At 35.9% G+C, this 27,591-nt stretch overlaps 3 protein-coding genes across 12 annotated transcripts; 2 read left to right on the top strand and 1 right to left on the bottom strand.

Annotated features, from left to right (window-relative positions):
* The first annotated feature begins 5,587 nt into the window (after positions 1 to 5,587).
* LOC107778727 (uncharacterized) lies at positions 5,588 to 18,268 on the top strand. 9 transcript variants are annotated; one of them, XM_075232782.1, is made up of 13 exons: positions 5,713 to 5,949; positions 6,430 to 6,487; positions 6,933 to 7,009; positions 7,109 to 7,262; positions 7,840 to 8,040; positions 8,172 to 8,294; positions 9,011 to 9,048; positions 9,121 to 9,247; positions 9,740 to 15,182; positions 16,120 to 16,242; positions 16,356 to 16,454; positions 16,670 to 16,809; positions 17,602 to 18,268. In XM_075232782.1, exons 4-9 carry the CDS (start codon positions 7,185 to 7,187, stop codon positions 13,658 to 13,660), a joined length of 4,488 nt encoding a protein of 1,495 aa, XP_075088883.1. In that variant the 5' UTR covers positions 5,713 to 5,949; positions 6,430 to 6,487; positions 6,933 to 7,009; positions 7,109 to 7,184; the 3' UTR covers positions 13,661 to 15,182; positions 16,120 to 16,242; positions 16,356 to 16,454; positions 16,670 to 16,809; positions 17,602 to 18,268. The 9 variants fall into 9 exon arrangements, with proteins under 9 accessions (XP_075088884.1, XP_075088883.1, XP_016454505.2 ...); XM_075232783.1 differs by lacking the exons at positions 5,713 to 5,949; positions 6,933 to 7,009 and adding an exon at positions 5,588 to 5,641; XM_016599019.2 differs by lacking the exon at positions 6,933 to 7,009 and having other exon boundaries at positions 5,743 to 5,949.
* A 419-nt stretch (positions 18,269 to 18,687) lies between these two features.
* LOC107778726 (membrane-anchored ubiquitin-fold protein 3-like) lies at positions 18,688 to 24,007 on the bottom strand. Its single transcript, XM_016599016.2, has 3 exons — positions 23,366 to 24,007; positions 20,166 to 20,336; positions 18,688 to 19,135 (listed from the first exon to the last, which is right to left on the bottom strand). The coding sequence occupies exons 1-3, from the start codon at positions 23,493 to 23,495 to the stop codon at positions 19,080 to 19,082; spliced, it is 357 nt and encodes a 118-aa protein (XP_016454502.1). The 5' UTR covers positions 23,496 to 24,007; the 3' UTR covers positions 18,688 to 19,079.
* Positions 21,605 to 22,908, top strand: LOC107778725 (uncharacterized). 2 transcript variants are annotated; one of them, XM_016599014.2, is made up of 2 exons: positions 21,605 to 22,331; positions 22,769 to 22,908. In XM_016599014.2, the coding sequence occupies exons 1-2, from the start codon at positions 21,887 to 21,889 to the stop codon at positions 22,777 to 22,779; spliced, it is 456 nt and encodes a 151-aa protein (XP_016454500.1). In that variant the 5' UTR covers positions 21,605 to 21,886; the 3' UTR covers positions 22,780 to 22,908. The 2 variants fall into 2 exon arrangements, with proteins under 2 accessions (XP_016454500.1, XP_016454499.1); XM_016599013.2 differs by lacking the exon at positions 22,769 to 22,908 and adding an exon at positions 22,448 to 22,630.
* Positions 24,008 to 27,591: the final 3,584 nt, after the last annotated feature.

Raw genomic sequence — 27,591 nt, 5'->3', positions numbered from 1 at the left:
ATCCGACCATGTCACAACTGGATATTCGATCAAGCTTTACTTTAATTGTAGAGATACAATCGAGCTCCTTTCATTCAAACCCTGCATGAAAGCTTGTACCGCCCAGTCATCCGAGACCGGTGGTAACTCCATTCACTCCATCTGGAACCTAAATACGAATTCCCTTAATATCTCATCGTTCCTCTGTTTTATCTCGAAGACGTCCGATTTTCTCGTGGCCACCTTTATGGCCCTGACGAGCGCTTTCACAAAGGCTGCTAACATAGCAAACTAGTCGATAGAGTTGGGAGCTAAGTTGTTATACCAAATCATAGCTCCTTTCGACAACGTTTCTCCAAATATTTTCAACAAGACTAATTCGATCTCGTCGTCATTCAAATTATTTCCTTTGATTCCGCAAGTGTATGAAGTAATATGCTCGTTGGGGGTCGGTTGTTCTGTTATACTTGGGTATATCGGGCATGCAGAATTTTTTAGGGATGGGCATCAGAGCTGCGCTCTAAGGGAATGGTTTTTGTATGAACTTTTGGGCTTCTAAACCTTTCAAAACTGGAGGTGCCCCGGTATCTGCTCTACACAGGAGTTTTAAGTTTTAACATTCTTATCATTGTCTTCAATTTTCTTTTCTCCGGACTCGATCCTCTTAGTAAGCTCTCGAGCATCCTCATAATTGTGGGGTCAGTCCCCGAGTTATTTCCGTTCGACCTCTCCGGTTCTTGTTCAACATGTCAAGTATTTTCATATTCAGCTACGCTCGGAGTCTTATTCTGACTTTGAAGTTGAGCATGGCAATTTACTGAGCTTGCAACATTTCAAATATCAATTGAAGGCTAATTACTCCATCTCCTATTCCTCGTGCTCCTTGGCCACCAGATCAGGTTTCCCTGCATTCATTCCCTATGGGGTTTGTGCCTGACTCCGCGTTTAGAGCATTATTGGAACTGATATCAATTGGCTCCATATTTGGCACTTCCTCAAGGTTTATTGGTGATACACCGACCCCTATACTGTTGTTTTCTCCAAGACCTCCGTTGTCATGAACAAGTGTGTTTTGTGTGCTAGACATGTTTCAGCCTGAGAATCAGAAATTCTTGACAAGAAAAAGTGTAAAAGCAACGTGTGTAACGAGAATCAGTAAAGAAATAATCACTATTATCTTTTGCCTCACGGTGGGCGCCAAACTGTTTACCTCGAAAATACAAGTAACAATTAAATTTGATTGTGGTTTAAAGATATGTGATATAGTTTAATACCAATTAATAATCAGAAAATATGAAGTAAAAATGAAAGAGGCAAGTGAATCAAACCAATATTACTTGACATCAGTAACCTCGAGCTTAGTGACCTCGAGGTGGGCTTAGAGCAATAAAAACAATTAAGTAAGAAAAATAAAGTAAGAGTAGTAAAGCTAAAGACAATTCAAATGAACAGTAGGCAAAAAGGTAGAGAGTATATTCTTTTCTCAATGAATAGATGATGTTACAAATGATTGAGATCCTCTTTATATAATAGGGGAACCCTAAATAAGGAATATTTCTATTTACAATAAGGAATATTCTTGGTACATCTGTCTAACCGCCTGGTACAGAATTGTACAATCCTATTCCGGAATTTGCGCCATGATTTTGGGGACATGGCAGGAATCTATCTCATGTTGTTACAAACCCATAATGGTACTATTTCGGGATCGAGCACACTTGGCCTCGATATTTCTCGAACTCCTATCTCCGGGCATTGCACTCTGTCTTCGAGCTCGAGTCTGGTCCACCGGTTTCGAACTCGACCTCACCCGGACTCGGGCCTAGGACGGAATCTCGAGCCTATAAATTGGGGGCATATGATTTTGACCGTATATAGAATGTCTATTGGAATAATAAATATGTTCTCACCAATCATTCATCACAAATCATATTAGAGTAAACTCCATAAGTTAGTTGATCACGATATTTATTTGATCACAATATTAGAAGAGAATTCTCCAAATTTATATAATAAAACCTATAATCATGCCTTCAGCCAATGTGGATTACTAACAAAAGGTGTAGTACATTTGAGCTAACACTTTCAAAACTGTACAATAATTTCTTAACAATTTTTTGGTTAGAATAATGATTATTGGTGGAGTGGGTGTGGATAAGTAGTGATTGAGTTCTAATTATGCTTCTTTCTCTTACCACCATTTTTATTTTAAAGCACTAGAGCTGCTCATAAGACCTTTTTCTATAATGTCAAATTCCTATTGTATTCTACATACTGACAAATATTAGAGTATCATAAAACTGCTGGTAATTAGACTTTTAATAGTGCCAAGTACTTCATATTAATAAATGTCAAGTATTAATCACATGTGATAACTGTGATCAGATCTTAGCTGTTAATAAATGTGATCAGATCTTAGCTGTTAATAGATCACAGTATATTACAGAATCTGATTACATGATAGAAGAATAGAAAACGGGAATCTGATTAAGTGAATCTTACTCCTCATTAGATAAGATATATAATATAAGAAGAAATTTCTCTCTTCCATTTTGGTGCTTCGTTTAGCAAAATATCTGAATTACATAAGATATAGGTTTTCTGATTATTGAAAAAGTCTATCGAAATTATTTCCTGACACTATATATGGTAGTTAGAAAAATCTATATATTCCATGTAACATCATCCATTTTCAAATTGGATTTTTTTTTATTTTCATGTTTCAAATTCTAAAGTTGTAAAATAAAAACATCAAGCCCCTCCCCTTGAAGATACTAATTAAACCGAGATCTTTAACCAACATGAGCTTCTGGTATTAATGGAGTATATATAATCTATAGACGAATTTAAAATCTAAAATCAGTATATTTAGAAGAAACATGTTCTAATTATATGCTTATATGTGTTATAGTTATTTTGCTGTATATATAAATAGTTGAGTCAAAAATAATTATTAAAGAGTTCGGCTGATCCCGTATAACGTCCACCCTTAATTATGCCTCAAAGTATAAGTTTATTGGACAATATGCGATAATACAAGGGGACGCACAATATTTTCATCATGACCAAGGGTACACAATTCTTTTAAAAGATAATTAAGCTAGGTATTATATCTTAATTAACTTGTGTTATCTTGAAATTAAAGATTAGAAGCAACCTTCAAAGGGCACTATTTTATCAAAAAAGACATAGTACCAGTTTCTTGCATGACCATGTACATTTAATTTGTCAAAAATATATCTCACCTACTTTTAGGCGGACCATATATTTGAATACAATTTAAATTTATGTGTGCTTTCTCTACTTCATTCTAAATATCTAATTTTAAGAAAACACATAGTACGGACGGCTATGTTTTTGCCTTGTCTTAGGATCACGCTGAATTAATGTTTTAGGTTGGGAGATCCAAGTAATAAAATTACAAAAAGAAGTGCTTTATACAATTTTTTTCTGTCTAATATATAGATATAGATATTGATGTGCACACATGGACATATGCACATTTGTATCTATGATTGATTCCAATTTGAGAGCATGAATTTTAAACATCACCATCTAAAGTATTAGGTTTCGGTGTGTGACTTAGTAATCAATAAAATGGGAAGAGGATAATAAGATTTTAGGTTCAAATTTCAGCGGAAACAAAATACGCTTGTGGTTTCTTTCATCTGCCTAAATTATACTCCCTCCGGTCTATAATAAATGACTTTTTAACCTTTTTATTTCGATACAAAATAAGTGTCCTTTTACATAATCAAGAATGTATTCACTTGGTTTTTTCAAATTTACCCTTATGTACTTATCCCTAAAAGACTCCTTTTTTATTTTAGGATTTAGTATTTCTTTAATGGGTGTGCTAAAGGTAAAAAAAAATCATTTATTGTGGACTGGAGGAGAGGGGAGGGAGTAGTAGACAGACTAGCTAGATGTGTCGATGAAAGATAGTACGTATCGTTTGACCAAAAAGTATGAAACTCTTTGTTAAACTAATTAAATAAAAGGATAAATGATTAATCCTTGTTAAAAATAATAACCCTAGATCTAAAATCAGTTTTATGTGGATAATGTGGGACCATGTTGAAGTGGATTAAATGCAATGTATAATAAATGTTGCTGTTATTTAATGGGATGAGAATAAGCAATAAATAACAATAAATGACACTAAATATAAATAATGAAGAAGAATCACCCAATAATGAAAGAGGTGAATGATTCTTTCCTCTGACAATGATGAATGACAAGGATATGAGAGAATATTATACACTTTCTCGGATCTGGTGGAAATGACAATGGATAGAACATAAAGATTGCATCTCTCTCAGAAATTTGTTCTTTGTATTTATCTAGAGAGCTTACTTTTCAAAAGTGTTCTTATCTAATGGAATATTACATGCATTTTGCCTTATCTCTCCTACTATTTATATGGGATATTCCCAAAGAACCCTAAAAGGTACAACAGAAAGAATATTCAATAGAATATTCCCTTTGAAAGTTCCAAAGCCATACTAGCCGTTATTTTTGTCCCTGCTGCTTGACCTCGGCCCTGATGGGCCACTCAACGGCTTGTTTTTGTTAACCACTAACCGCCCTCGGCCAAACTGCCCATGATAAGTTACAATTCTCACGATAATCACCTCTTTCCGAATTTTCTCGATCGAATTTTGACCTATACAAGTACTAGGTGAAATAGTCAGTGACGGATGTAGAGCACAAATATTGAGTTCATCTAAACCCAGAGTCTCCGACATAATGTATGGAAATATATGTGTATATATCACTAATTTTTATTTATTTATATATATTCCTTTCCTAACGCACAATTTAAGACGCATAATGAGTTCAATTGCAAGAACCTAAATATTAAACCGATCAAATTAAAAGTCCAAATACGCTCCTGAAAATAGTGTAGGTACATACAAGCTGAACCGATCAACGTCGTTATAAAAAAAGGTTATTAGATTGCAAAAAATTAAATAAAAATACTAGTTTCAGAATTAAGGAAAATAAGGGGGGGGGGGGGGGAATTCTCAGGTAGTTTTAGTTATCCTATTATTGCTAGATATTTTTCTCCGCAAAGACACTTCTCTCGATTTTGAATTGCGTTTGCATTAAAGGGATATGATGTATGAAACCAACTCTTAAGATCATGAAAATAAAGATATTTTTTCAAAGGGAATGTATATGAAAGTAGTAAATACATCACTACATTTGGTAATTTCTATAAATGAATTTAGAATAACCAAATCACGTTGCGTGTGAAATTGGATAAAAATAACCATATAGTATTTTAAAGCCAGATTTAGCTTACACGTTTTTTTATTTACTAAAACTTGAAAACGATTCTTAATTTGTTATCCTCAATTTCAATGAGATTTATTTTAATGGAAAAGATCTATCACAAATAACGTAAAACTAGTTTAAGAGAATATGACAAAAATCTCTTTCCTTATAATTAGAATTGCACATTACAATTATTATAGTCTAGCTTCGACTGATTTTAAAATATGGAAAGTGAATAAAAATACATGATAATGACCGGTCAATGTTGAAGTCTCTTTCTTTTTTGTATTTTTTTCTCTGTCTACTCCAATTAGTGCCAGACTGAAAAAGAAAAAGAAGAAAAGTGCCAGAGTGATGGTGCTGAAGGAGAGGTCAACGAAGGGTAATTTTGCACTTTAACATACCTTAATTTTTCAGACCAAGATAATAAAGATAGCACCCTCTAAATCCTTTATAATTAGATAAATAAATCCAAAATTAATTACTGAAGATTAGGCTTTGGCGGGATATCTCTTTCTTTAATCTTAAAACCCCTTCATTTTCATTATATTTCAAATTTTAACCCCTATATTTTACTGCTATTTTACGCAACAGCCATTGTCTTTTCTGTCACCTCCTTCTCTTCTTTCTAAAGATTCTCAAGGTGCTTTTTCCCTTGCATTTTAAGCTCCCCCCAGATCTTAAAATTAGGTGACACACAATTCTTTAGCTCCTTTTCACACTTATCTAATACCATTGTTTCTTCAAGATTCTTTTTTTTTTTTTTTTATTTTTTTTGTTGAATGTGATGTTTGAGCTTTTGAATATTGAAATATTACTGTTCATGAAGTGACGTGTGGTTTTCTCTGCTGTAACTGTGAAGTGTTTGTTTCTGCAGTGAAATCTACTAACACAAAAAAAATTGTTTTTTTCACTATTTGAGGGGAAAAAACAAAAATAGTTGTGTAGTAGTAATACTTTACTGTTTTCTTGGACTTCTGGGGGTGTACTGTAATATAGGTTTCCTAATAGATTCCCATTTCTCATTCTTTCTTTTCTTGTTGAAAAAGATCTCATCTTTTTTACTTTGGGAATTTTTAAGGTTTTGTTTGTTCCTGGGTCCAGGAATATCTTGGTTGCATTTTTTGGGGTTTAAAGTTGGATTTTTGAATTCACATTATTTGAATTTAGGGGTGTGGATCAGAAGAATCTTGCTGGATCTTTAAGTCACTCTGCAAAACTGGAATAGGTATTTCTGGGTTTAGCTCAATCTTGAGCTAAATGTACTTGGCTTTCTGCATTCCAATTGCAAATTTCAAGATCCAATTTTTATTTTTGTGGAATTTCTTCTTTAGTTGAGACCTCTTTAGTTTTTAATTGACTGCTTGTTTGGATCAATGCTAGTGTCTTATAGTTAATTATATTGGAAACCTGTTATAATTAAGATGATCAGCACATTCTCAGCCTAAATTTTAACTTTAGCTTCTTCCCTGCCTAAAATTTTACCTCCCCGTAGGCCGTGCCTGAGCTGTGCGATAACGGCAAATGTTCACGTGCTTTTGACTTCGTTGCCTTTACTATGCCTTACTTTTTGTAGCATGAATGTGTAATTTGTGGCTTTAAGTAGGTAGCTTGGTTTAATGTGAGAACTTATGTCGAGTTTTTCATATGTCATGGCTTCTCGATTCCAATAGAAACTATGGGAGTAGAAGCTAGACTGTAATATTTAGTTTATAATAAGGAGTATCATATGCTCAGAAGCCATTTCAAGGTACAATTGGTTTATGAATAATTCTTGTATCTTCTTTTGGTGAATTATTGATTTTGCTTTCGTTTCTGACATCTCTACTACTTCTCATGAATTGTTCAGTGGAACTGAGATTGATATTGCCTGGATCTGAGGGGAAATCATGGTTTGTAGCTGATGCTAGATTGGATATGCAACAATGTCGAGGAGCACTAAGTGGAAGCTTGAAAAGAATAAAGTGAAAGTGGTCTTTCGGCTTCAATTTAATGCTACTCACGTAAGATTGAACTCTTTTTATTTCAAAAATTAGCAATTTCTGGTGGCCAGATGCACATTTTTATAGAATGTGATCATTGTTTCAGTAGCTGAGAAGTAGTTTGCTTTTAGTCCTTCTGGCAGTTAAATGCTTGCTAAAGACAATATGAAATCAAAGGTCAATAATGCCTAAATACAAGATAGAGATACATCCTGCAACATGTAACTCCTTGGCTTTTGCCAATTTCTTAGGATTATAGCAATAATAACATGATTTCTCTGGCATTCTACACTATGTATAACTTTGGCCTAATCTTGTGCTAATGCAGAATTTTCAAAGTCCTCCCAATCATTACCTTTTTAGTGAAGTATTAGTTACCTAGTCAGTGGTACAAAAGCATGTGCTAGAAAAATATTTTATGTTTAACACGTATAAAGAAAATTGTAACCATTGCGAAAAACCAATTAGTTGATGCAAAGTTCACTGTGCTGTGTTGTACTTATGGTGATGGATTTGGTTAAAACCAGAAGTAGCCAATCTCCGGTATACATTACCATGGAGCAAGCATTGACTAATGCTCGCCTTTTTGGTGTTACAGATACCACAAACTGGATGGGACAAGTTATTCATATCTTTTATCCCTGCGGACTCTGGAAAAACAATTGCAAAGACGACCAAAGCCGCTGTAAGAAATGGAACATGCAAATGGGGTGATCCAATTTATGAAACGACAAGGCTTCTTCAAGATGTCAAAAGCAAACAATTGGATGAGAAGCTATACAAACTTGTGGTTGCCATGGTAGAATTTTGTTTTTTGTTAGCTTCTACATTGCTTTACTTTAAACTTGTCTTTTTGTACTATCTGAGTGGATTAATTTTCCTCTTTGATGCTTTTAATAGTTTTCTCATTGAATCTGATAATACTCTCAGGGTTCTTCACGATCTAGTATCCTGGGCGAGGCAACAATTAATCTTGCTGATTATGCTGAAGCATCGAAGCCTTCTGATGTTGCTTTGCCTCTTCAAGGATGCAATGCAGGAACAATATTACATGTGAGGCAAATATTGCTATTCCTGGCACTTCTACTTGACCACCTTCAGCATATGTCTAGATGTTGTGTTTTAAGTCATAATGATGTGCTATAATAAATTGTTCTTGGTTGATGTAAGAAAGTTATTCTCAATTGGCATGTTTAATACCTGAATTAATAATCACTCTTAATTTTTTGTAGTTGCACTGACATCCTTTTTTGTTTTCACCATTTCCCATCTTCTAGAATTCCAGAACTGCTCTTAGACAAAACCAAGGTCACTAATGCAGCTGCAGTTATATTAAATTTTCTAGGATTAGAATAATATTTTTTTTCTTTTTGACGACCGAGAAATCCGTCTGGGGCCGATCCTTTGGACCAACCGCAGCCTTCGAAACTCGGTGGATAATGGGCCCGCCCCTCTACCCTTCTCCACTTAAATACCAGGCTTTGCTTTGCATGGTGGTGGGGGCTTGAACCTGTGACCTAAGACACAAATCCACCATCCTTTGCCACTTGAGCTAGGCCCTGGGGGCAGGATTAGGATAATATTATATCAGCACAAATGTATGATATCTGATCTACCAGTCGATTCTTGCCCCTCACAATTCTATTTAATGTTTACTTTTCTCTGTCAATGTCAGTTCTGAATTTATATTTACTCATTTATAAGTATTTTGTTATCTGTTTTTATCACTTCTGTTTAATTTGTTGTTTAATTGCATGTTATATCTCCAGGTCACAGTTCAGTTGCTAACCTCTAAAACGGGATTCAGGTAGCACATCTTAACATCTAAGTGGTATGATTTTTCTTATGAGCAAGTGACAGAAGGTGCATTTGCTTGCAGAGAATTTGAGCAGCAAAGGGAACATAGGGAGAGAGGTTTGCAGTCAGGATATGATAACAAGCATGATGACTCTGGTACTGGGAAAGTCCTATTTTCCGGAGAGACTGGACATGATCACATTGATAAGGTCTGATTACTTTTAATTCTCCCTTTGTACTTCATTTAGTGATCTAGAGTCTCAGTTCTAGTTTTAAAATAGGTACTACCATCAGCTCAACGTGAAAATTTGATTTGAGTCTTTGATAATATAAATGTTATGAAGGTTTCTGAATCACCAAAATGTTAATTCCCAATGCACTGCAGTCGGTCAAATCAGCTTCTGTGACTTCCTATATGTTCTTTCTTGTTTCCTTGCCCTAGATCGTTGCCATGAATTACTGTACAAGGGTGCTGAACTCCTAAATATGGAGTACGCATTACTGGTTGCTACCACCAGCTTCATTTAACCTATTAGTTGACCGTGCCAATTTTGCAATTTGAACAAATGTTGTAGAAAAATAGAACAAAATTTGTGGTCATTCAAGTTACTTGATTTCCTTGGTTTTCTCTTCGTTCAGTTTGCAAATTTCTTGATCTGCTTTTTCATATCCTGATTCTGGTTCCATTTGCTCTGGCGTAGGTTAGTTCAAGGGTCAGATTCAGACCAGAGGCTAAAGAACTCTCTTCTGTTGAGGAGGAAGTGGAACTAAACGAGGAATGTACTGACTTGACAACGGGATTTGATGGTTCTTCCAATACTTCAGAGAGTCTATATGCCGAAAAGCATGATTCATCAAGTGCACATGAAACTGATAGTCAAGGCCAGCTGTCGGAGAAAGGTAATAAATCTGATAATCAAGCAACAGCACAGAGTAGTAGTTCGGTTCATGGATGGGTGTCAGACTGCTCAGTGGATAATGAACTGGCAATTGCTTATGAGGAGAATAATAGACTTAGAGCAAGCCTGGAATTGGCAGAATCATCAGTTTTTGAGCTTAAACTTGAGGTAAGCACTCTTCAAAGTCAAGCTAATAAATTGGGTTCTGAAACAGAAAAGTTTTCTCAGCTACTTACTGCTGAGATATCCTCTAGTGTGGAGTTGGCAAAAGAGGTTTCTGTCCTTAAATCAAAATGTTTAAATTTCAAAGATTGTATTGAAAGACTAAGAGCTTTGAAATCAAGCTGTCAAAATCGTGGCAGTGAAAGTGGTGTTGCTGATTCTGGCTTAGTTCAAGATATACAGGTAAGATGGATGAAAGGAATTTCAGTGGTTGAAGATAGAATCAAAGAACTTCAAAATAAAGTTTGTCTTGGATTCTATGAAAGAGACTACAAGTTTCTTCATTCGGAATTGGAGGCGTTGCTTCAAATTCTACAGGAGGTTAAACAAGGAGCAAGAGATGAGATGTTATTGCTAAATAAAGTAGCATCAGTGGATATAAAGGAGACTGCAGTGAGAGATTTACCCAATATTGAACAGCCATTGTCAGGGCTTGGGTTGGAATTGGATCTTTGTACACCAGAGAATTTGCTTCATCATATTGGCATACCCCCACTGGTTACTCAAGGAACTGATTCCACAGTTGCTATTGATGCAATGAAAGCCAAAATTTTTGATCTGGTAAGAGAATTGGATGACGCAAAGGTTGAAAGGGAAAATCTGCTGAGAAAAATGGATCAGATGGAGTGTTACTACGAAGCCCTTGTTCAAGAACTCGAGGAAAATCAGAAGCAAATGCTGGCAGAGTTGCAGGGTCTAAGGAATGAGCATTCGACATGCCTTTATACCATCTCAAGTAGCAAAGCTGAAGTGGAATTAATGCGACAAGATATGAGTCAACGTATTTTACAGCTTGCTGATGAGAGACGTGATTTGGATACACTTAATAAGGAGCTCGAGAGAAGAGCTTCTACTTCAGAAGCAGCTCTGAAAAGAGCCCGCTTGAATTATTCTATTGCAGTAGATAAGCTGCAAAAGGATTTGGAGCTTCTTTCCTCACAGGTGGTGTCCATGTTTGAGACTAATGAGAACATCATCAAGCAAGCAATTCCAGAACCTTCGCAACCACAATTCCTTGGATATTCAGATGTTGTTCAGAATTTAGAAGAATATGATAATACAGAGCAGTTGCCAATTCAGGATCAACATGTAAGTGCAAGGAAACTAACACTCAGTGGAGATGTCCTTACTGATGACTTGAAAAGATCACTCTGCTTGCAGGAGGAGCTTTACAAGAAGGTTGAAGAAGAACTTGGTGAAATGCATTCAGTTAACTTGCACTTGGACGTATTCTCAAGGGTTTTACTTGAAACTGTGATTGAAGCAAATGCTAATGCTGGAATGATGAAGAAAGATATGGGTGAACTTGCTCAGCAGTTGAAGGCTTTGAATCTCTGCAAGGAGCAGTTGGTGGTAAGATTACAGGCTGCTTTGGAAGATGTTCACAGTTTGCATGAGGAGAAAGCAAGTTGCTTCCTCAAATGCAGCGATCTTTCTCTGCAGAATCAATCTTTGGAAGCTGAACTCGTGAATCTTTCAAAGGCAAACTGTCTCCTCACTGAGAAGGTTATCGAACGGGAAGCAATCATGGTGCAACACACAGCAACTCAGAGAAGATATGAAGCTTCTGCAGAAGAAAATAAAGCACTCTCCACTTCATTGAAACAGGAAACGTTGAAAAGCAGGAGGCTTCAAGATGAGATTTCACTTCTGAAGGATGATTTGCTAACTGTCAGAGCCAAATCAGAGGACTTGGCTTCCTCAAATGAAAATCTTCATGAAGATATTAGCTTTGTGCAGGGTAAGTTGGCTGGTATATTGGTATCTTATGAGAAGGAACTATCTCTTCTATGCAATTCCTCTTGCCGTGAGTTGGAGTTCAGGGATATAAGAGGTCTCACCATGCAACTGGAAGAGGTTCAGCATAGCGCGTGTAGCAAGATTCTTCATCTTATGCAGGAGAAGCAAAATCTAGAAAGTGAAAAATTAGTTGCTGAGGTATCCTTGTCTGCTAGTAGATCAGAAATAATTGCCATGAGGCAAAAGTTTAAAAATGATATACAGAGGATTGTAGATAAATTTGATGTATCAACTGCCCTTGTGGAGAAACTTCAGGTTGAGCTTGAATCTGTGACCAATAAACTTCACCTTACCTCTGAAGTTGAAGAAAATTATGTGCAACAGAACAGAGAGCTTCTGGTTGATCTTGCTGCCTTTGAGGTCGAGTTACAAAATGTGGTATCGAAGAACGGGCATATTGCTCAAGAGATCTTGGGCTTGGACTCTGTAGCTGACGAGCTTGAGCAAAATGAGTTAACCATTTGTGAACTAAGACAAGAGAAGGAGGATCTCATGACCTCTCTACACGACAAGGCTGAGGAATTTGCCAAGCTCACTTCAGAAGTTAGTCATCTGAAAGACAATTTGAGAAGTCTGCAAGATGAATTGCAACTCGAGAGAGGTCTTAAGGATAAACTAGAGGGTTCAGTACAAAATCTTAGCTTGCTGTTGAACGAGAAGGATGACAGGTTACTGGATTTGGAAAAGCAAATTGCTGAACTGGTGCAGTTCAGGCAACTGGCATCGGAGTTAGAGGTTGAGAAATGTAGACTTAGCCATCTTTTGCAGCAGCATGATGAGCATGCAGCAAAGCTTCAGGAAGAGTTATCCTGTGTTTCTGGTCTAAGGAGCTCTGTGAGAGATCTTGCCTCCCAATTGAATGAGAAGGATGACAGGCTACTGGATTTGGAAAAGCAAAATGCTGAGCTGGTGCATTTCCGGCAGCTGGCATCAGATTTAGAAGTGGAAAAATCTAGACTTGATCAGCTTCTGCAGCAGTGTGAGGAGCATGCGGCAAAGCTTCAGGAAGAGTTGTCCTGTGTTTCTGGTTTAGAGGTGTCAGTTCAAGAACTTACTTCTCAACTGAATGAGAAGAATGACAGGTTACTGGATTTGGAAAAGGAAAATGCTGAACTGGTGAATCTCAGGCAGCTGGCAGCAGATTTAGAATTGGAGAAGTGTAGACTTGACCAACTTGTGCAGCAGCGTGATGAGAAGGTGGCAAAGCTTCAGGAAGAGTTGTCCTGTGTTTCTGGTTTAAAGAGCTCAGTTCAAGATCTTACTTCTCAACTGAATGAGAAGAATGACAGGTTAGTGGATTTGGAAAAGCAAATTGCTGAACTGGTGAATCTAAGGCAGCTGGCAGCAGATTTAGAAGTGGAGAAATGTAGACTTGACCAACTTGTGCAGCAGCGTGATGAGCATGTGGCAAAGCTTCATGAAGATTTGTCATGTTTTTCCGGATTAGAGGGCTCAGTGCGAGATCTCACTTCTCAATTGAACGAGAAGAATGACAGGTTACTGGATTTGGAAAAGCAAAATGCTGAGTTGGTGCATTTCAGGCAGCTGGCAGCAGATTTAGAAGTGGAGAAATGTAGACTTGACCAACTTGTGCAGCAGCGTGATGAGCATGTGTCAAAGCTTCATGGAAGATTTGTCACGTGTTTCTGGTTTAGAGGGCTCAGTGCGAGATCTTACCTCTCAACTGAACGAGAAAAATGACAGGTTACTGGATTTGGGAAAGCAAAATGCCGAGCTGGTGCATTTCAGGCAGCTTGCATCAGAGTTAAGACTGGAGAAATCTAGACTTGACCATCTTTTGCAGCAGCGTAATGGGCAAATGGAAAAACTTCAGGAAGAGCTTTCCAATGTTTCTGATCTTAAAAGGCATATGCTAGAAATACAAGAGTATGCCATTGTTTCTGATGTTAAGTTCACAGTTGCCATGAGCCACTGTGAAACACTGGATCTGGAGCTTGTGCGGCAGCTTAAATCATCAGATGGGTCCATTGCCGAGCTTCAGAGGAGATGCGATGATTTACAGACCAAGTTGAATCAATGCCTTGCAAGTGAGGCTTGTTCGATTCAAGAAAACAAGGAGTTGCTAAGAACTCTTTGTGCTGTTAGATCTGATTTTGAAGCTTCTATTGCTCAAAGTAATGATCTTTCAGATGCCAAGAATGTTAGCACAGTGAAGCTTGAGGAATACAAGAAGGAGATGGCAATGTTGGAGGATTCTCTCCTCGAGACTAATAATTATCATGTTCGAGAAGTGGAGAAGTTGAAGTACATGCTGGCAAATGCCGAAGAAGAAATTAATCGCTTGTTACTCTCCAAGGAGGAACTGGAGATCAAGGTGATTGTGCTCCAAGGCAAATTAGATGAACTGCACCCCTACGCGATTTTACAGGAGAACAACAGAGATGAAATGGTCACCTTACAGTTACAGTGTAATGAGCTTACCCACAAGTGTAAAGAGCTAAGTCACAAGCTCTCTGAGCAGGCCCTGAAGACGGAAGAATTCAAAAATTTATCCATCCATTTGAAGGAGCTCAAGGATAAGGCTGATGCAGAATGTCTCCGGGCTCGCGAGAAAAGAGAATCTGAAGGGCCACCAGTTGCTGTGCAAGAGTCGCTGCGAATAGTCTTTATTAAAGAGCAATATGAATCAAAATTCCAAGAGTTGAGACAACAAGTTTCCATCTCCAAAAAGCATGGAGAAGATATGCTTTTGAAGTTACAGGATGCATTAGATGAAATTGAAAGCAGGAAGCGATCTGAAGCTTTGCACTTGAAGAAGAATGAAGACCTAGCTCTCAAAATCTTGGCGTTGGAATCCGAATTACAGTCTGTGCTTTCTGACAAGCGTGAAATAGTCAAAGATCATGACAGAATAAAGGCAGAATTGGAGTGTGCGTTGCTAAGTCTAGAGTGTTGCAAGGAGGAAAAAGACAAACTCGAAATATCTTTGCAAGAACGTGTGAGAGAGAACTCCAGAATTGCAGCTGAACTTACTTTGACTATGGAGCAGCTGGAGAATGTCACATCTTCTATTGTATCAACGAGAGAAAATGGCCAGATGGACAAAGTTGAGCTTGCACCTAATGAGTCAAATGTAAATCCTTCTCCGGATGCCACGCCTCAAGGAGATTCATCTGATGTCCAGAATGTCAAGGAAACAACCTTATTTATGAATGGTAGAAGTGAAGAATCAAGCTCACCAGTGAAACTTCTACTCACTCCAGTAAGCTCTCTGATAAGAACCAGAACTGATGTGGTAGTTGATACAGAATGTTCTTTTTTTCTTTTGAAAAAAGATAAGTATGTAGTTGATGTGGAATGTTTTCCTGAAAATCTTATTTATTTACGCTCTTTTGGGCTACATAAAGCAGAAAGCTACAGGGTTCACACAACAAATGTGGTAATAAACATACCTATGCTATCTACACCCACCAAGTATATAGTAAATAAACCCACCAACCCACCTTGTCGTGTGCGTGAGTCTGTAAAAAAGCCAGTGTTAGTTTTCAAATGTTTTTATTTCATTTACATTTTATCTATGTACGAAACGAAGAACAGGAAGAAACAGCCATCGTTTCCTTTGCATTTGCAAGCTAGCATCCATGATTTTATAGATTTTTGCAGTCTTCAACAGCTATCCAAGCATGTGAGACTTATCCTCAACTTTGCTGGAAAACCGTCTAGGATTTTGCAAGGCATAAAAGCATAACCAACATGTCAAGGAATAAAAGGTATTAAGACATGATCAATGCTAGCTAGGACCTAGGGTACTTGGAAGGAATAGGAAGAGTTATAGCAAGGCAGCGGTACATAAAATAAAGAGATTCTGTTCAACTATGTGCATTACACTTTTCTTCCATATGGATGAAAGTCACATAGCCCATCTATCCAAGACATGTAAAAATTGTAAACAAATTTAAAGAAGGAAAGAAAGATGAAAGACCTTATAGTTTAATATTTGAGTTTAGGTGTATATGTTGGTGGGCCGACGAGTTATATGCCTATAGGATTTCTAGTTTTAATCTAGTGAATCTACACTTTCCTAGTTGAATGACTTCAGTGGTTAAATCAATCTAATTCTGTAAATCCCTGCTCTTGCATTTCATCCCATAGAATCCTTTGATTTTTGAAGTGCTTTTTCTTTTTCCATCTTTTACCAGGATGCTGCATTAACAGCTGTTGAAGGTTACTCGCCACCAAGCAATGGAAGGCATTTAGATTTCAGCAATGAACTGTTTGGAAGCAGGAATTTGAGGTCTAGCATGGAACATTTACACGAAGAGGTATTCTTTGTAACTTACAAATTTATTGATCCAACTGGGATGGCAACAATCAGATTATAAATTATACTTGGTGGTGCCAATAGAATTTTTTTTTTCTTTTACTTGCGGTGCAGTTGGAAAGGATGAAACGTGAAAACTCTCTCATTCCTGAGGATCAACATTCTGATCCAGGTTTGGAAGTTTTTCAGAGCGAACTCGTGCAATTACACAAGGTATACTGAAGTGACTTGTATATATTATAGTTAAGAAGGAACTACACCTTTTGCTTTTTGCCATTTAGATGTAAAATATTATAGCACCTTAGTGCTGATTTCAATGAAAATGACCTTTTTTACGGCTAAAAAAGAAGAATTTAACTTGTATATATTATAGTTGAATATTTCATTGTGCCTCTGATCACTGTTTATCGTGATTTTTAATCTGGAAGGCAAATGAAGAGCTCCGAAGCATGTTCCCAACATTCAAGGATATAGCTAGCACTGGTAATGCACTAGAGAGGGTACTTGCGCTGGAAATTGAGCTTGCTGAAGCATTGAAAGCAAAAAATAAGTCTAGCATGTTCCAGAGGTAGGATGTTGCAATTACTTTCATCATTGCCTGCTTAATTAGCCCTAGCAGATACTTCATTCTGCCATTCTTTTACTCAATTTTTTAGTACATCTTTCCATTCGTGATTTCACATTGCTCAATCAACGTAATAAATAACAACTGCCACGGTGTTCCCTGCTTAATTTTAGGCAGGGTCGGGGGAAGGGCCGCACCCAAAGAGGTGTCTTACTCTAATACCAGCATTAGTGGCTGCTTCCAGGCCTCGAACCCGTGACTTATAGGTCACACGGAGACAACTTTACCCTGCTTAATTTTGCATGTTGCTAAATTGATTCTTGCAGTGCTAACACTTGTGATTACTATTTATGATAGATCCATTGCTGCAATTCTATGCTAACATCAGATTATGGCTGTCTGAAGACTTCTTCCATAGTTTCTAAATAGGACTGAGAATTACTAATGAAGTTCCAATAATCCATATGTTGAACTGCATATATAAAATCTGTAAATCATGTTCTACAGCAATTCCTTGAAGCATTTCCTAGGTCTATCTACTAAGACACTAAACATAGTTATTTTCTTAATCTGCTTGCATGGCAATGAGCAGCATCCAAAGCTGCCAAATCATCCGTTTTATGTGTTTCACTTGAAAGCCTACTGGAGATGTAACTCTTTTGAAGTGTTTTGCCGTTATTGTTGTTACAATGAAAATGTTCTGTTTTCTTGGATTTCAGTGCTCTATGTGATGATATTTGATCCTTAGAATAAATTACAATAGAAGTGACCGTTTGCTGTTTATCTATGCTTCAGTTCGTTTCTGAAACAACATAGTGATGACGAAGCAATCTTCAAAAGCTTCAGAGACATTAACGAGTTGATCAAGGAAATGTTGGAAATTAAAGAAAAGCATGTAGCTATGGAGAATGAACTTAGGGAGATGCACGATCGATACTCCCAGCTAAGCCTCCAGTTTGCGGAGGTTGAAGGCGAGAGACAAAAACTGAAGATGACTCTCAAGAATGTCAGATCATCTAAGACGAAGCTTGTGCAGCTAAATCGTTCCTCATCGTCCATAGTAGACAGTCCATCATAGCCACTCTTTGAATCCATTTCTTCATAAGCTCTCTGTGAGTGGATGCCAACATGTCTCATGTTAGCGCTATAAGTTGGTTCAGTTTTATGGACTGGCTTGCCAAGATAAGCTCCAAATATTGAGGAACCAATCCCGCAAGCTGCCTTGCTTCTATGTAAATGTTAAAATGTGGCTGTTAAATTTTGTCACCCTTCTAAGTTAAGTGTAGATCCAGATATCTCATATATTATAGCCTCATTTCCCATTTTTACCTGTATTTGGCTGTAATATTATGTATAGAAATTAGATTATCCTGTAATTAGCACTGCTGCTTCTACTTTAAGAGGCATCAAAATTTGTCATACTGAGCTGCTTTGTCTATAATTGTGAAGATTTCCCATCCAATGTGGGTAACTCCCTGTGATACATCTTACACATGGTAATGTAAGCTGGAATTTGACTTGCATCTTGTTACTAGAGCTAACAGTTAGCATAAGGCCAGTTTGGTTTTAAGTTTTAACACCTAAGGGTGTGGCGTAATTATTAGTGATAAGGTAACGACCATATGTGGAAATAGCAATAACTACATCTCAGTTCCAAACATGTTAGAGTCGGCTATATGAATTTTCACTGTCCATGTTTTTAAATCATATCCTACATGGAAATAACAACTATGTCAGTTCCAAACAAGTTGGAATAGGCTATATGAATCTCCATTTTCCATGTTTTTCCAAGCAATATATTGACATAGTCGATTTGATGCCATAGACAATGGAGATTCGATAACAGAAGAAATAGCGTAACAAGGTACAAATGCCTGAATGTGGAATCAAATGAAATCAAACCATCTATGATTTTCAACAGTTCTTTTGTGCTTCTTGTAACAAGTTTGCCCCCCACCCCAACCTGAAAAAGAAAGTAAAACTTTTACATCCTTTCCACAGAAGTTCCTACACAGCAATGGCACCAATCCCTTTTTGCCTTCTAGATTTCCAAGCTGAAATCTAAAGGTAATACAATGAAAAGAGAAGGAAAAAAGGTAAAAACAAAGAGCTTCAATGATATTTGATCTTCGAATTTTGTCATTTCATATCTTCTTGGATTCCAGTAACGTTCAAGATACTTCTTAAAGCATCCAAAAGTCCCGCTACTGAAAAATCCATGACCTATGGAATATTATTAAACTGGAGTAATTCTTGTTATCTGGTCAAATGGATCACAAGATTGTGCATCCACAGCCACCTTTCTTCAGGGAATCGTCCTGCAGTTTATCTGTGACAAATGCATAAACAATTTATTCAGTATGCTTCAGTGTGGGAAAAAAGGAGTGTAAAAAGAATCATAAGAAGGCTGAAAAACAAATGGATCATAGACAATGAACAGATTTTTCTCCTAAACATGTGAAATATAAAACCAGGAAAACAAATCCATGCAAGTCAAGAAGCTCTCAAGTACTTTTCAAAAAGCTTCATGCAGGTTGCGCGTGGGAATGACCCCCAAGTGTATTGACAATTTAGTTAACTGGTTTCGCTGAAGTCCGAGGACCCCCCCAACCCCCGGCGGGAGGTTGTAAGTGAATCAAGGTTGAGAAGTTGAATGCTGTCATCCTCAGCACGTAGACAAGCTAAAAGAATTTATCACCTAATACTTACTCTCTGTCCCAATTCTTTAGGACACGGAGGTTAATAAAGAAATTATGATTTTTGACATAGAATATTCAAAGAAAACCAGAAGTACTGTCGTGCCAAACAAATTGTTACTGTATCCAACAGAACTTGCAACAAGCTATGTCAACGGAAAAATGAGTGTTAAATTAACTAGTTCTAAAAAAGTGTCATCTTTTGGGACGGACAAAGGAAAAGGGCCAAGTAAATTACGAGGGAGGGAGTATTATCTTCTTTATGATGTAAATAAATATATAGCAGTACTGTTAGTCAATAGCTTTTTGATACTTTCAGATAGGATTTGCTTTGCGCATCATGATTTTATATCTTCTATTGCAAGTGAAACAAAAATAGATTTGGATTAAGGAATGTGAAAAAAACAGGAAATGTGATTGAGCTGTTACAGCTAAAGATTTTGACAAAGGAATGTCAAAAACAGGATAAGACAATCTGGGCAGTTATACTAGTTGATGCTTTTGTTATGAGTATCCTCAATGGGACACGAGCTACAGGCGATTAGTGACGGCAGTCCTACTATATTCGTCTACTTCACAAACGAGTACATGATACAATTAAAGCATCTATCTGATACAGTCACCTTGACCTGAGTATTGATAATTACAAAAAGTGTAACTTACCACTGCTTTTTTCATTCATAGGAGGGCGTACAACGACATGCATAGTGATGACACCTCCTGGTACTTCAGCAACTGGAAGTCTGGATTCACCTAGTGTCTTATTGTTCTCAAGTATCCTTCCAGCATTAATAAGCTTCACATCATTTATTGTCTTTGGCCCATAATCTTTATCTGCCAAATTGAGATCTTCTGTTAGCAAAGAGGATCCTAGCTGACTAAACAAGCAGTTAAATTAAGAGCAGCACATTTGTGATTGCAGATTCAAGTTTCTTATAAAACAAAACATTCGAGCAACTGATTAAAAAGCACGGAATATGTTGCTATAAAAAAAAAGGGAGAAGGAAAAAACACCCGTCATCATATTATGTGCTCCTTTTGTAGCTTTTTGAGACAGGTCTTAAAACTAAGGCATAACAGTAACAGATGAACAAATGGTAACGTTCCACCTTATTGTTATTGGAGATTCGGAGCCCTGTGGTTTAGTTAAAATAACAGAAGTAAAACACTTCTCATTTGGATTTAAAAAAAAAGGTGGGATACCGGAAGGATATCCCTCAACTTCCATCAATCTGCAATTATTGGCAAACACGTAATGCAAATACTGATAGAGAAGATCTGGAAATGACAAGACGAATCCAAATTCTAGAGCTAATATTGTCATAGCAAAGCTTAAGACCTTAAAGTTGTTTAAGTTCATTTTCTTAGCAGGTAGTATGCATATATGTACTTAAAGTGGGTACGCCACTTGTGACTTTGGTGCATAAGTTCTAAGGTTCACCAGTGAGACGCAGAAAGCCGTGCAGTGAGAGGGGTGTGGTTGGCTTTTTTCCCTTACTCCTACTTGTAAGTATATCCCGTAAGAGGTCTATAGTGTCTTCTAGGTATTTCAGTATTACTAGTTCCTAGGCACGTGCGTTGCACGCGTATATATTTTACACTTTTACCCATAATAATGATAGCATTTTCAAAAATCTTGGGAATTGATTTGGGGAATGAGTAGTTAATGATAATGGTAAAAAAAAAAAAGAGTATTTTTCTCTTGGTCAAGTAAAAGTGAAAATATATTTTTAGTATAGTGGACAAGTAAAAGTAAACAGAGGGAGTATTATACGCGTGGGAAGTTAAAGAGCTTAACTTTGTAAAGTGAAGAAATTTAGATACATGAACCTTAATAAATTTTTTGACAAAGCAAATTTAATGTTACTAAACTAACTTTTATAGATTATATAGTTTTTTATTAATATTGAAGGTATTATTAAATATTAATATATAAATCTTAAGGACATAAAAGTCCAACAATATTCTAGGATTATTTTAGTCTTTCACATTCAACTTTTGATCTTCATGCTTAAATATAGTATGATGTGTGTGTATTTTAAATGCTTCAATAGTCAAAACTTGGACAGCAAGTCTATGGAGTCTGAGGAAGCAAGTTTGACAAACAATTGCTTCCCTGCTTTCATCCTTGCTTGATGCCCAAGTAATTGTTCTTATAAAATGCATGTTAACTCTCAAGTTGGAGAAAACACAATATTTCAGAAACATATTTAATCTCTCTCTCTCTCTCTCATTCATTTCTGCATCTTTGCTCAGCTTCTAAGTTGGAAAACCTCAATTTCCCTGCGTATACTGTTGTCCATATTATCATCCCTCTCGTTGTCAGTTCATATCCAGGCCAAAAGAACCTACTCTCTTTGTTTGGTATTTGAGGGGTCGGCATCATGTCAAATAATGTGAGAGCGCTTGAGTTGCAGAACTCGAAGCCGCCAACTGATTTATTAGTGAACGGAAAAAAGGAATCTGTCCAAATTGTTTCACATGAAAGACCAGAGGCCGGAGAAGATGCTCAACATTTTGACCCACCAACTAATCCAACTGAAAAAAGATTTGTGGCAAAAAGGCCTCTGCAGATGCCTCAACCACCATCGAGTCGACCTTTACTAAACAGACCCCTCAATGAAAATCAAGGTACTACGGGGAACATCAGAAAGAAGGTCAAAATGGACTTACCAGATTTTGATGGAAAGCTCAATCCAACTATATTTGCTGATTGGCTATCAGCTATGGAGGAATATTTTGACTGGTATGACTTGTCTGATGAGCGGAAGGTTAGATTTGCTAAAATGAAGCTAACTACTCTTGCAAAAGAGGTGGTGAAGTCCACAAGTAAGAATCCTAATGTATTGTAAACTTATTTATCAATGTTGTGAATTAAAAGAGATTTCCTTTCAATAATTCAACTATAGTTGCCACTGATTAAACTTCACATTCTTGTGTAACAGATGTGACAAATATCAAAACATTAAGGCAGACACCAGAATCTTGCAGAATTAATTATAACTGAATTAAACAGGTTACGAATATTCACATAAAAATGGCACATGGAATGAAGGGATATCTCAAAACAATCAGGAGATGTACTCAACCAATAATAGTCAAGAATACGCAACTAAGGGGTAGAAGTATGTAAGATTACCAAAAACAGAATAAACTGATGATCAATATAACAACCGTGGGACAATTGCCTCTGCTATAAATATTCAAGATCAATATAAGGATAGAGGTCTCATACGTGCGTTACTTTTTCCTTAATGGATATGCAGCAGGTCTGTAATGGCGTATTATTTGTCCATGAAACATTGACTTTCCAAGCTAAATTCAATAAGAAGATCGTGGTGGCACAAAGGATGAAAAGACGGAACATAAAGAGTGATCAGGTATATTCATTCTCTTAGCAAAAGAAATGGTAAATCGAAAGAAAATCCATGGTCCCACTCCATATATCCCTTGTTTAGAATCTTTCACTTATGATCCAAAATACAAGGTTTAACTTTCCTTAAACGGACAGTTTCATGAGACAAAAACTCCAGTCAATATAACAATCAACTCCGACTATTTCAAAAAATCACAAAGTAATTCATACCACTAACTTTCCCCCTTGGTCCAAGATAGAATAAAAGCAAGAAAATATAAGGACAAGAAACTGCTTATTGTCAATAGAACAAAATATGTTCACTCTGAAATGGAAGCACTAAATTTCAAATTGCTAACTCAAACAACAAAATATCCAACAAGCAAACAAATTATGCACCCAAAGAAAAGGAGCTGGATTTAATTTTTTAAAAAGTACTATTTATTCTTCAATTGAATCAAGCTGCTTTGAATTCACATAATGAGTAAAGTTAAAGAAAATTTACAACCTTTGGGCCACTGTGCAATAATCTTTTCTTTAAGAGTATCAACTCTGGTGTTAGGCATATACTTGTTGGGTCCAATATCACTGCCATCAGCAAGCCTGAATTTGATCTCAATTAACTCTTTTGCAGCCATCTCTCTAAATCAATCTCTCACAACGATCAAATATAATCCCCACTTCAAAGAACAATCATGAGGTCAAAAATTCCAAGAAAATCCAACAAATCAAATGCTTAGATTATTAAAAGACTCAATTTTGGCCAAGACCCACTACAAACTTCTCACAACCAGACCCAAATCCAAGAAAATATCAATAATAAACTTTTTGATTCACCCCCTTTTTTCAAAATCTAGAAAAAACCCAAATAGCAATTCACTAAAAAGATTGCAACAAAGTGATTGATTTCAGAAAAGGAGCAGATTTTATGGGAAAAAGTTTCAAGAAATGAATATTTGGAAAATGAAGAATAGAGTGAAAAGAAGATGAATGAATCAAAACCAAGGCGTCAGCTGAAAGAGTGAGAAACTTTTTTGTTTCGTTGGTGCTATATATAAATTGATTGATGTCGAAAGAAAGATAGAAAATGAAGAAGAATCAAATTGGAAAGTTTAAAATGTAAGATTATTTAACTAATGATTTGGAAAGCGAAACTTCTTACTTCGTCAGTTCCCTTTTGGGCATCCAGTAAAATTCACTTACAAGCCGACGCATCCCAGAAATGGGTTAATTACCATCAGATCCTTTGGGTTTTAGATTTTGCATTACTAACCCTTTCTCCAAGCATTTCTTACATTTCCAAAGAATTAAGAACACCATTTGAGTAGGAAGGTATGATACTCCTATTTTTTAGTAAGATTAAGAATACATAAATGTTGTCAATAATTATTTTACCACAGTAATAACAAGATTTTTTTAATTAATTATAGTTCTAAGCATTGTAATTTAACTTGACACCATCATTAAGTATAGCCAGTTGATGATATACTTAAAATAACCGAATATCTCAATTTTTTTTTTTTTATATAAAATAGCAAGTCAAAATGGAAATATCTTTCTTTTTATTATCATTTTAATTTTAATTATTATTAGGGTAGTCTGCCTAGATTACAGCCCTCTAGGGTGCGATCTTTTTCAAAATCTTATATGAACGCGAGATACTTTGTGCACCAAACTACTCTTTGAAAAGTGGAACATTAAATATAGTATTGCCCGATAATAATGTATCTTTTTAATTTATTTTACTCCTTACAACTCTTGAGCAAAATAGTAGAGCAAATATTAATAACAAAATAAAAAAACCTTTCGCCTCATTAATATCTCTATGTTAAATTGTTAATATTCTAGTGATCCACCTTTGAGACTAGCACAAAACAATCGGTAAGGCTCTTCTACTCAAATATTCAATATCCCTCTGCATCTAACTGGATCAAAGATACGTCATAATAGATTATATGATGGTCTCTGAAGTTCACTCATATTAAATTATGGATTATTATACTATTAGAAATTTATGAAAATTCTCACTCTCCTTATTCAGTTATGGTTCATATTTCTTGCCTGTCTATTTTTTTGAAAGATATTCAAAGATTGGATAAATTCGATTTCTTTTGGCATCTGAATTAGGTGAAAATCTCTAAAACTTCTCTAGAAATGATCCATTAGTTCACAAATTGCCTAAATGAACTCAATTCAAACGTGGTATGTGATTTGGTATTAAAGATTTCGCATAAAAAGTTGATAAAATTCGTAGATGTGAATTCAATTTTGATTTTAAAAGAATATGAAAAACTATTGTACTTTTTAATCATAACAAAGCAATAGAATCTAATAATCAATCTTGCAATGTAATAAGTAGTTTCAAACTCATTTTGGCAAATAAAAGGTAACACAATGAAATGCTAAATTGTTTATAAATGATGTGGACTTACTTATAAAACATTTCTAAACTTTAAAATTTTCTCGAGTTTTTTATTTAAAAGATGAAAGGGTATGGTTTCCTCATCTCAAAAGATTGAGGAGTTAACTAGAAATAAAAGTAAAACTAACTGATCAGGAATATTCAAATGAAATTGATAATGTATACTAGCATACTTGGGCGGCATTTGACAGCTTCCAAATTAGATTCAACAACTCAATACAAAGTTTGGTAAATATAATTACCAAAAAAAAGTTTGGTAAATATAGTACTTAGACAACTAGTTCGTAGTATCTTGATTGACCAAGTTGCCTCCAACGTTGTTCCACTTTTGCCCGCAGCCTTTGAATTTTGTAGCAATAAATATTGTTGTTAAAATAGCACGGTCTAGACAGTTTTCGGACTAGTCATTTAAAAATAATCAGCGTTTGTCAAGTCATTGAAAAATAGTCACTATTTTGCTGCAACAGAAACCGGTCCAGCATAATATACTGGAGTTCGGTGCACCCGTGTATGAACTTCCAGCATATTATGCTGGACCAGTATATTATACTGGAACTCCAGTATATTAGACTGGAGTTCCAATATAATATACTGGAAACTCCAGTATATTATGCTGGAGTATTTTTCCGGATTTTGAACAGTGTTTTCGTTCAGATTTATCTTTACATGAAAAGTGGCTAAATTTTGATTACTTTTGAAACTGTGGCTATTTTTGAATGACCACTTATAAATCTGACTATTTTTGAATTTCTCCCAATATTGTTTTGGGTTTTAGTATTGATGTCAACTGAAATTGAGATTCGTTTTGTTGCAATATTAATTTTTCTTCCCACCTTAACCGTTACTCCCTCTATCTCATATTACCATCCATGGTTACTAAAAATAGTTGTCTCAAATTATTTGTCATTTTAGAAGTTCAAGACAAAATGATTATATTTTTACTTTTTTATCATTAATAATCAATTGCATTCACATTTAGTAAAAAATATGGATAATGTCATTGATAGAGATGACACATAAATTGAGAAATTATTTAATAAGGGTAAAGTAGTCAAAAACTATTCTTTCTTAAGGGGTGTGCACAAGAGAATCACGACACATATTATGAGACGGAGGGATTACTTAGGACTCAAACTCCGGAGCCACGATTTTCGATAAGGGATGTCAAAATATAAAAGTAGACATACGAAAAAAATCATGGAGAGTCAACAAATAATGCATGTATTTACCTGTAAAATAGTACAATTGAAATTATACGTGGTTTCTAGACAAATGAATTAACTCGATCCTGGAATAATAAGATAATTGAAGATATATGTAACACTTAGCCTTGATATGAAGATGAAATAACAGAAATAAAAATTCCGTAGCGAAGCCTCCGGGAGCAACAGTAATAAGAACAAAAAACAAGAAGATAAAATTGTATAGAGCTTTAATTTGAACAGATTGTAGTATCAGTTTACCAGAAAATTCGTCTCTCACAATGATAACAGAGCTCGCTATTTATAGCTAGCGAACGAGGTCCTAGGATTGTGCCATTCTTTAATGTCAATTATGAGGGACATTGATGAAGATATAACGGTGAGCATAAATGCCAAATTTCTTGTAAGGACAGTGTACTTAATGCAGTGGAATACTCATTAATGCCACCAGACGGAGAATATTTATTGTCTCTTTATGAATGTCATTCCTTCCGGTATTAAATGGGATAATTGTCTTCGGTTCCACATGTCATTCCTTTAAATGACCACCTGGCATGACATATTTTACCCTATACAATATGGGGTTGTTTGGTAGGGTGTAAAATAATAGTACGGAATAAGGTGTATTAGTAATGCAGAGATTAGTAATGCATGAGTTAGTAGTGCAAGCATTAGTTATGCAGATATTATTTCTTATCTATTATTTGGTGTGGTGTATTAAAAATTATAATGCATTGCATAATTTTTAAGAACTAGTTATTTACAAAGATGTCCTCCATATTATCTAGCTTTAAGGGGCTTTACGGATAATTTTATCTTTAACCATACTAATGCATGCATTAATAGCCTTGGTATTACTAATGTCATGTTTTTCTATGCATTACTTATACATAGGATAATACCAAGTATAATGTATAACTAATGCAAGTATTAGTTATACACATGTTGAAAAAATATACCAGACAAAGTATTAGTAATGCACAAAGCTAATGCTTGCATTATTTTTCCTAATACCTCCTATCAAACGAATATTAAGAAAAATTACCGACCAATACAATGCATTTTTTTAGCAAAAAGGAGTCAATTGACACCCCTTGCTATAAAGTGGCT

Source organism: Nicotiana tabacum, chromosome 16 (assembly GCF_000715075.1).
Source record: "Nicotiana tabacum cultivar K326 chromosome 16, ASM71507v2, whole genome shotgun sequence".
NCBI lineage: Eukaryota > Viridiplantae > Streptophyta > Magnoliopsida > Solanales > Solanaceae > Nicotiana > Nicotiana tabacum.
This window is presented reverse-complemented; position numbering and strand designations above follow the sequence as displayed.

Bases quoted from the DNA above. Each gene is read 5' to 3' on its own strand.
- LOC107778727 (XM_075232783.1), top strand. From the start codon at position 7,185: ATGTCGAGGAGCACTAAGTGGAAGCTTGAAAAGAATAAAGTGAAAGTG. The intron at 8,041-8,171 runs GTAGAATTTTGT...TAATACTCTCAG, and splicing joins ACAAACTTGTGGTTGCCATG to GGTTCTTCACGATCTAGTAT. The intron at 9,049-9,120 runs GTAGCACATCTT...ATTTGCTTGCAG, and splicing joins ACCTCTAAAACGGGATTCAG to AGAATTTGAGCAGCAAAGGG.
- LOC107778725 (XM_016599013.2), top strand. From the start codon at position 21,887: ATGTCAAATAATGTGAGAGCGCTTGAGTTGCAGAACTCGAAGCCGCCA. The intron at 22,332-22,447 runs GTAAGAATCCTA...CTTGTGTAACAG, and splicing joins AGAGGTGGTGAAGTCCACAA to ATGTGACAAATATCAAAACA.
- LOC107778726 (XM_016599016.2), bottom strand. From the start codon at position 23,495: ATGGCTGCAAAAGAGTTAATTGAGATCAAATTCAGGCTTGCTGATGGC. The intron at 20,337-23,365 runs GTTGTAAATTTT...TCAATTTGGCAG, and splicing joins TATTGCACAGTGGCCCAAAG to ATAAAGATTATGGGCCAAAG. The intron at 19,136-20,165 runs GTAAGTTACACT...CATTTGTCACAG, and splicing joins TATGAATGAAAAAAGCAGTG to ATAAACTGCAGGACGATTCC.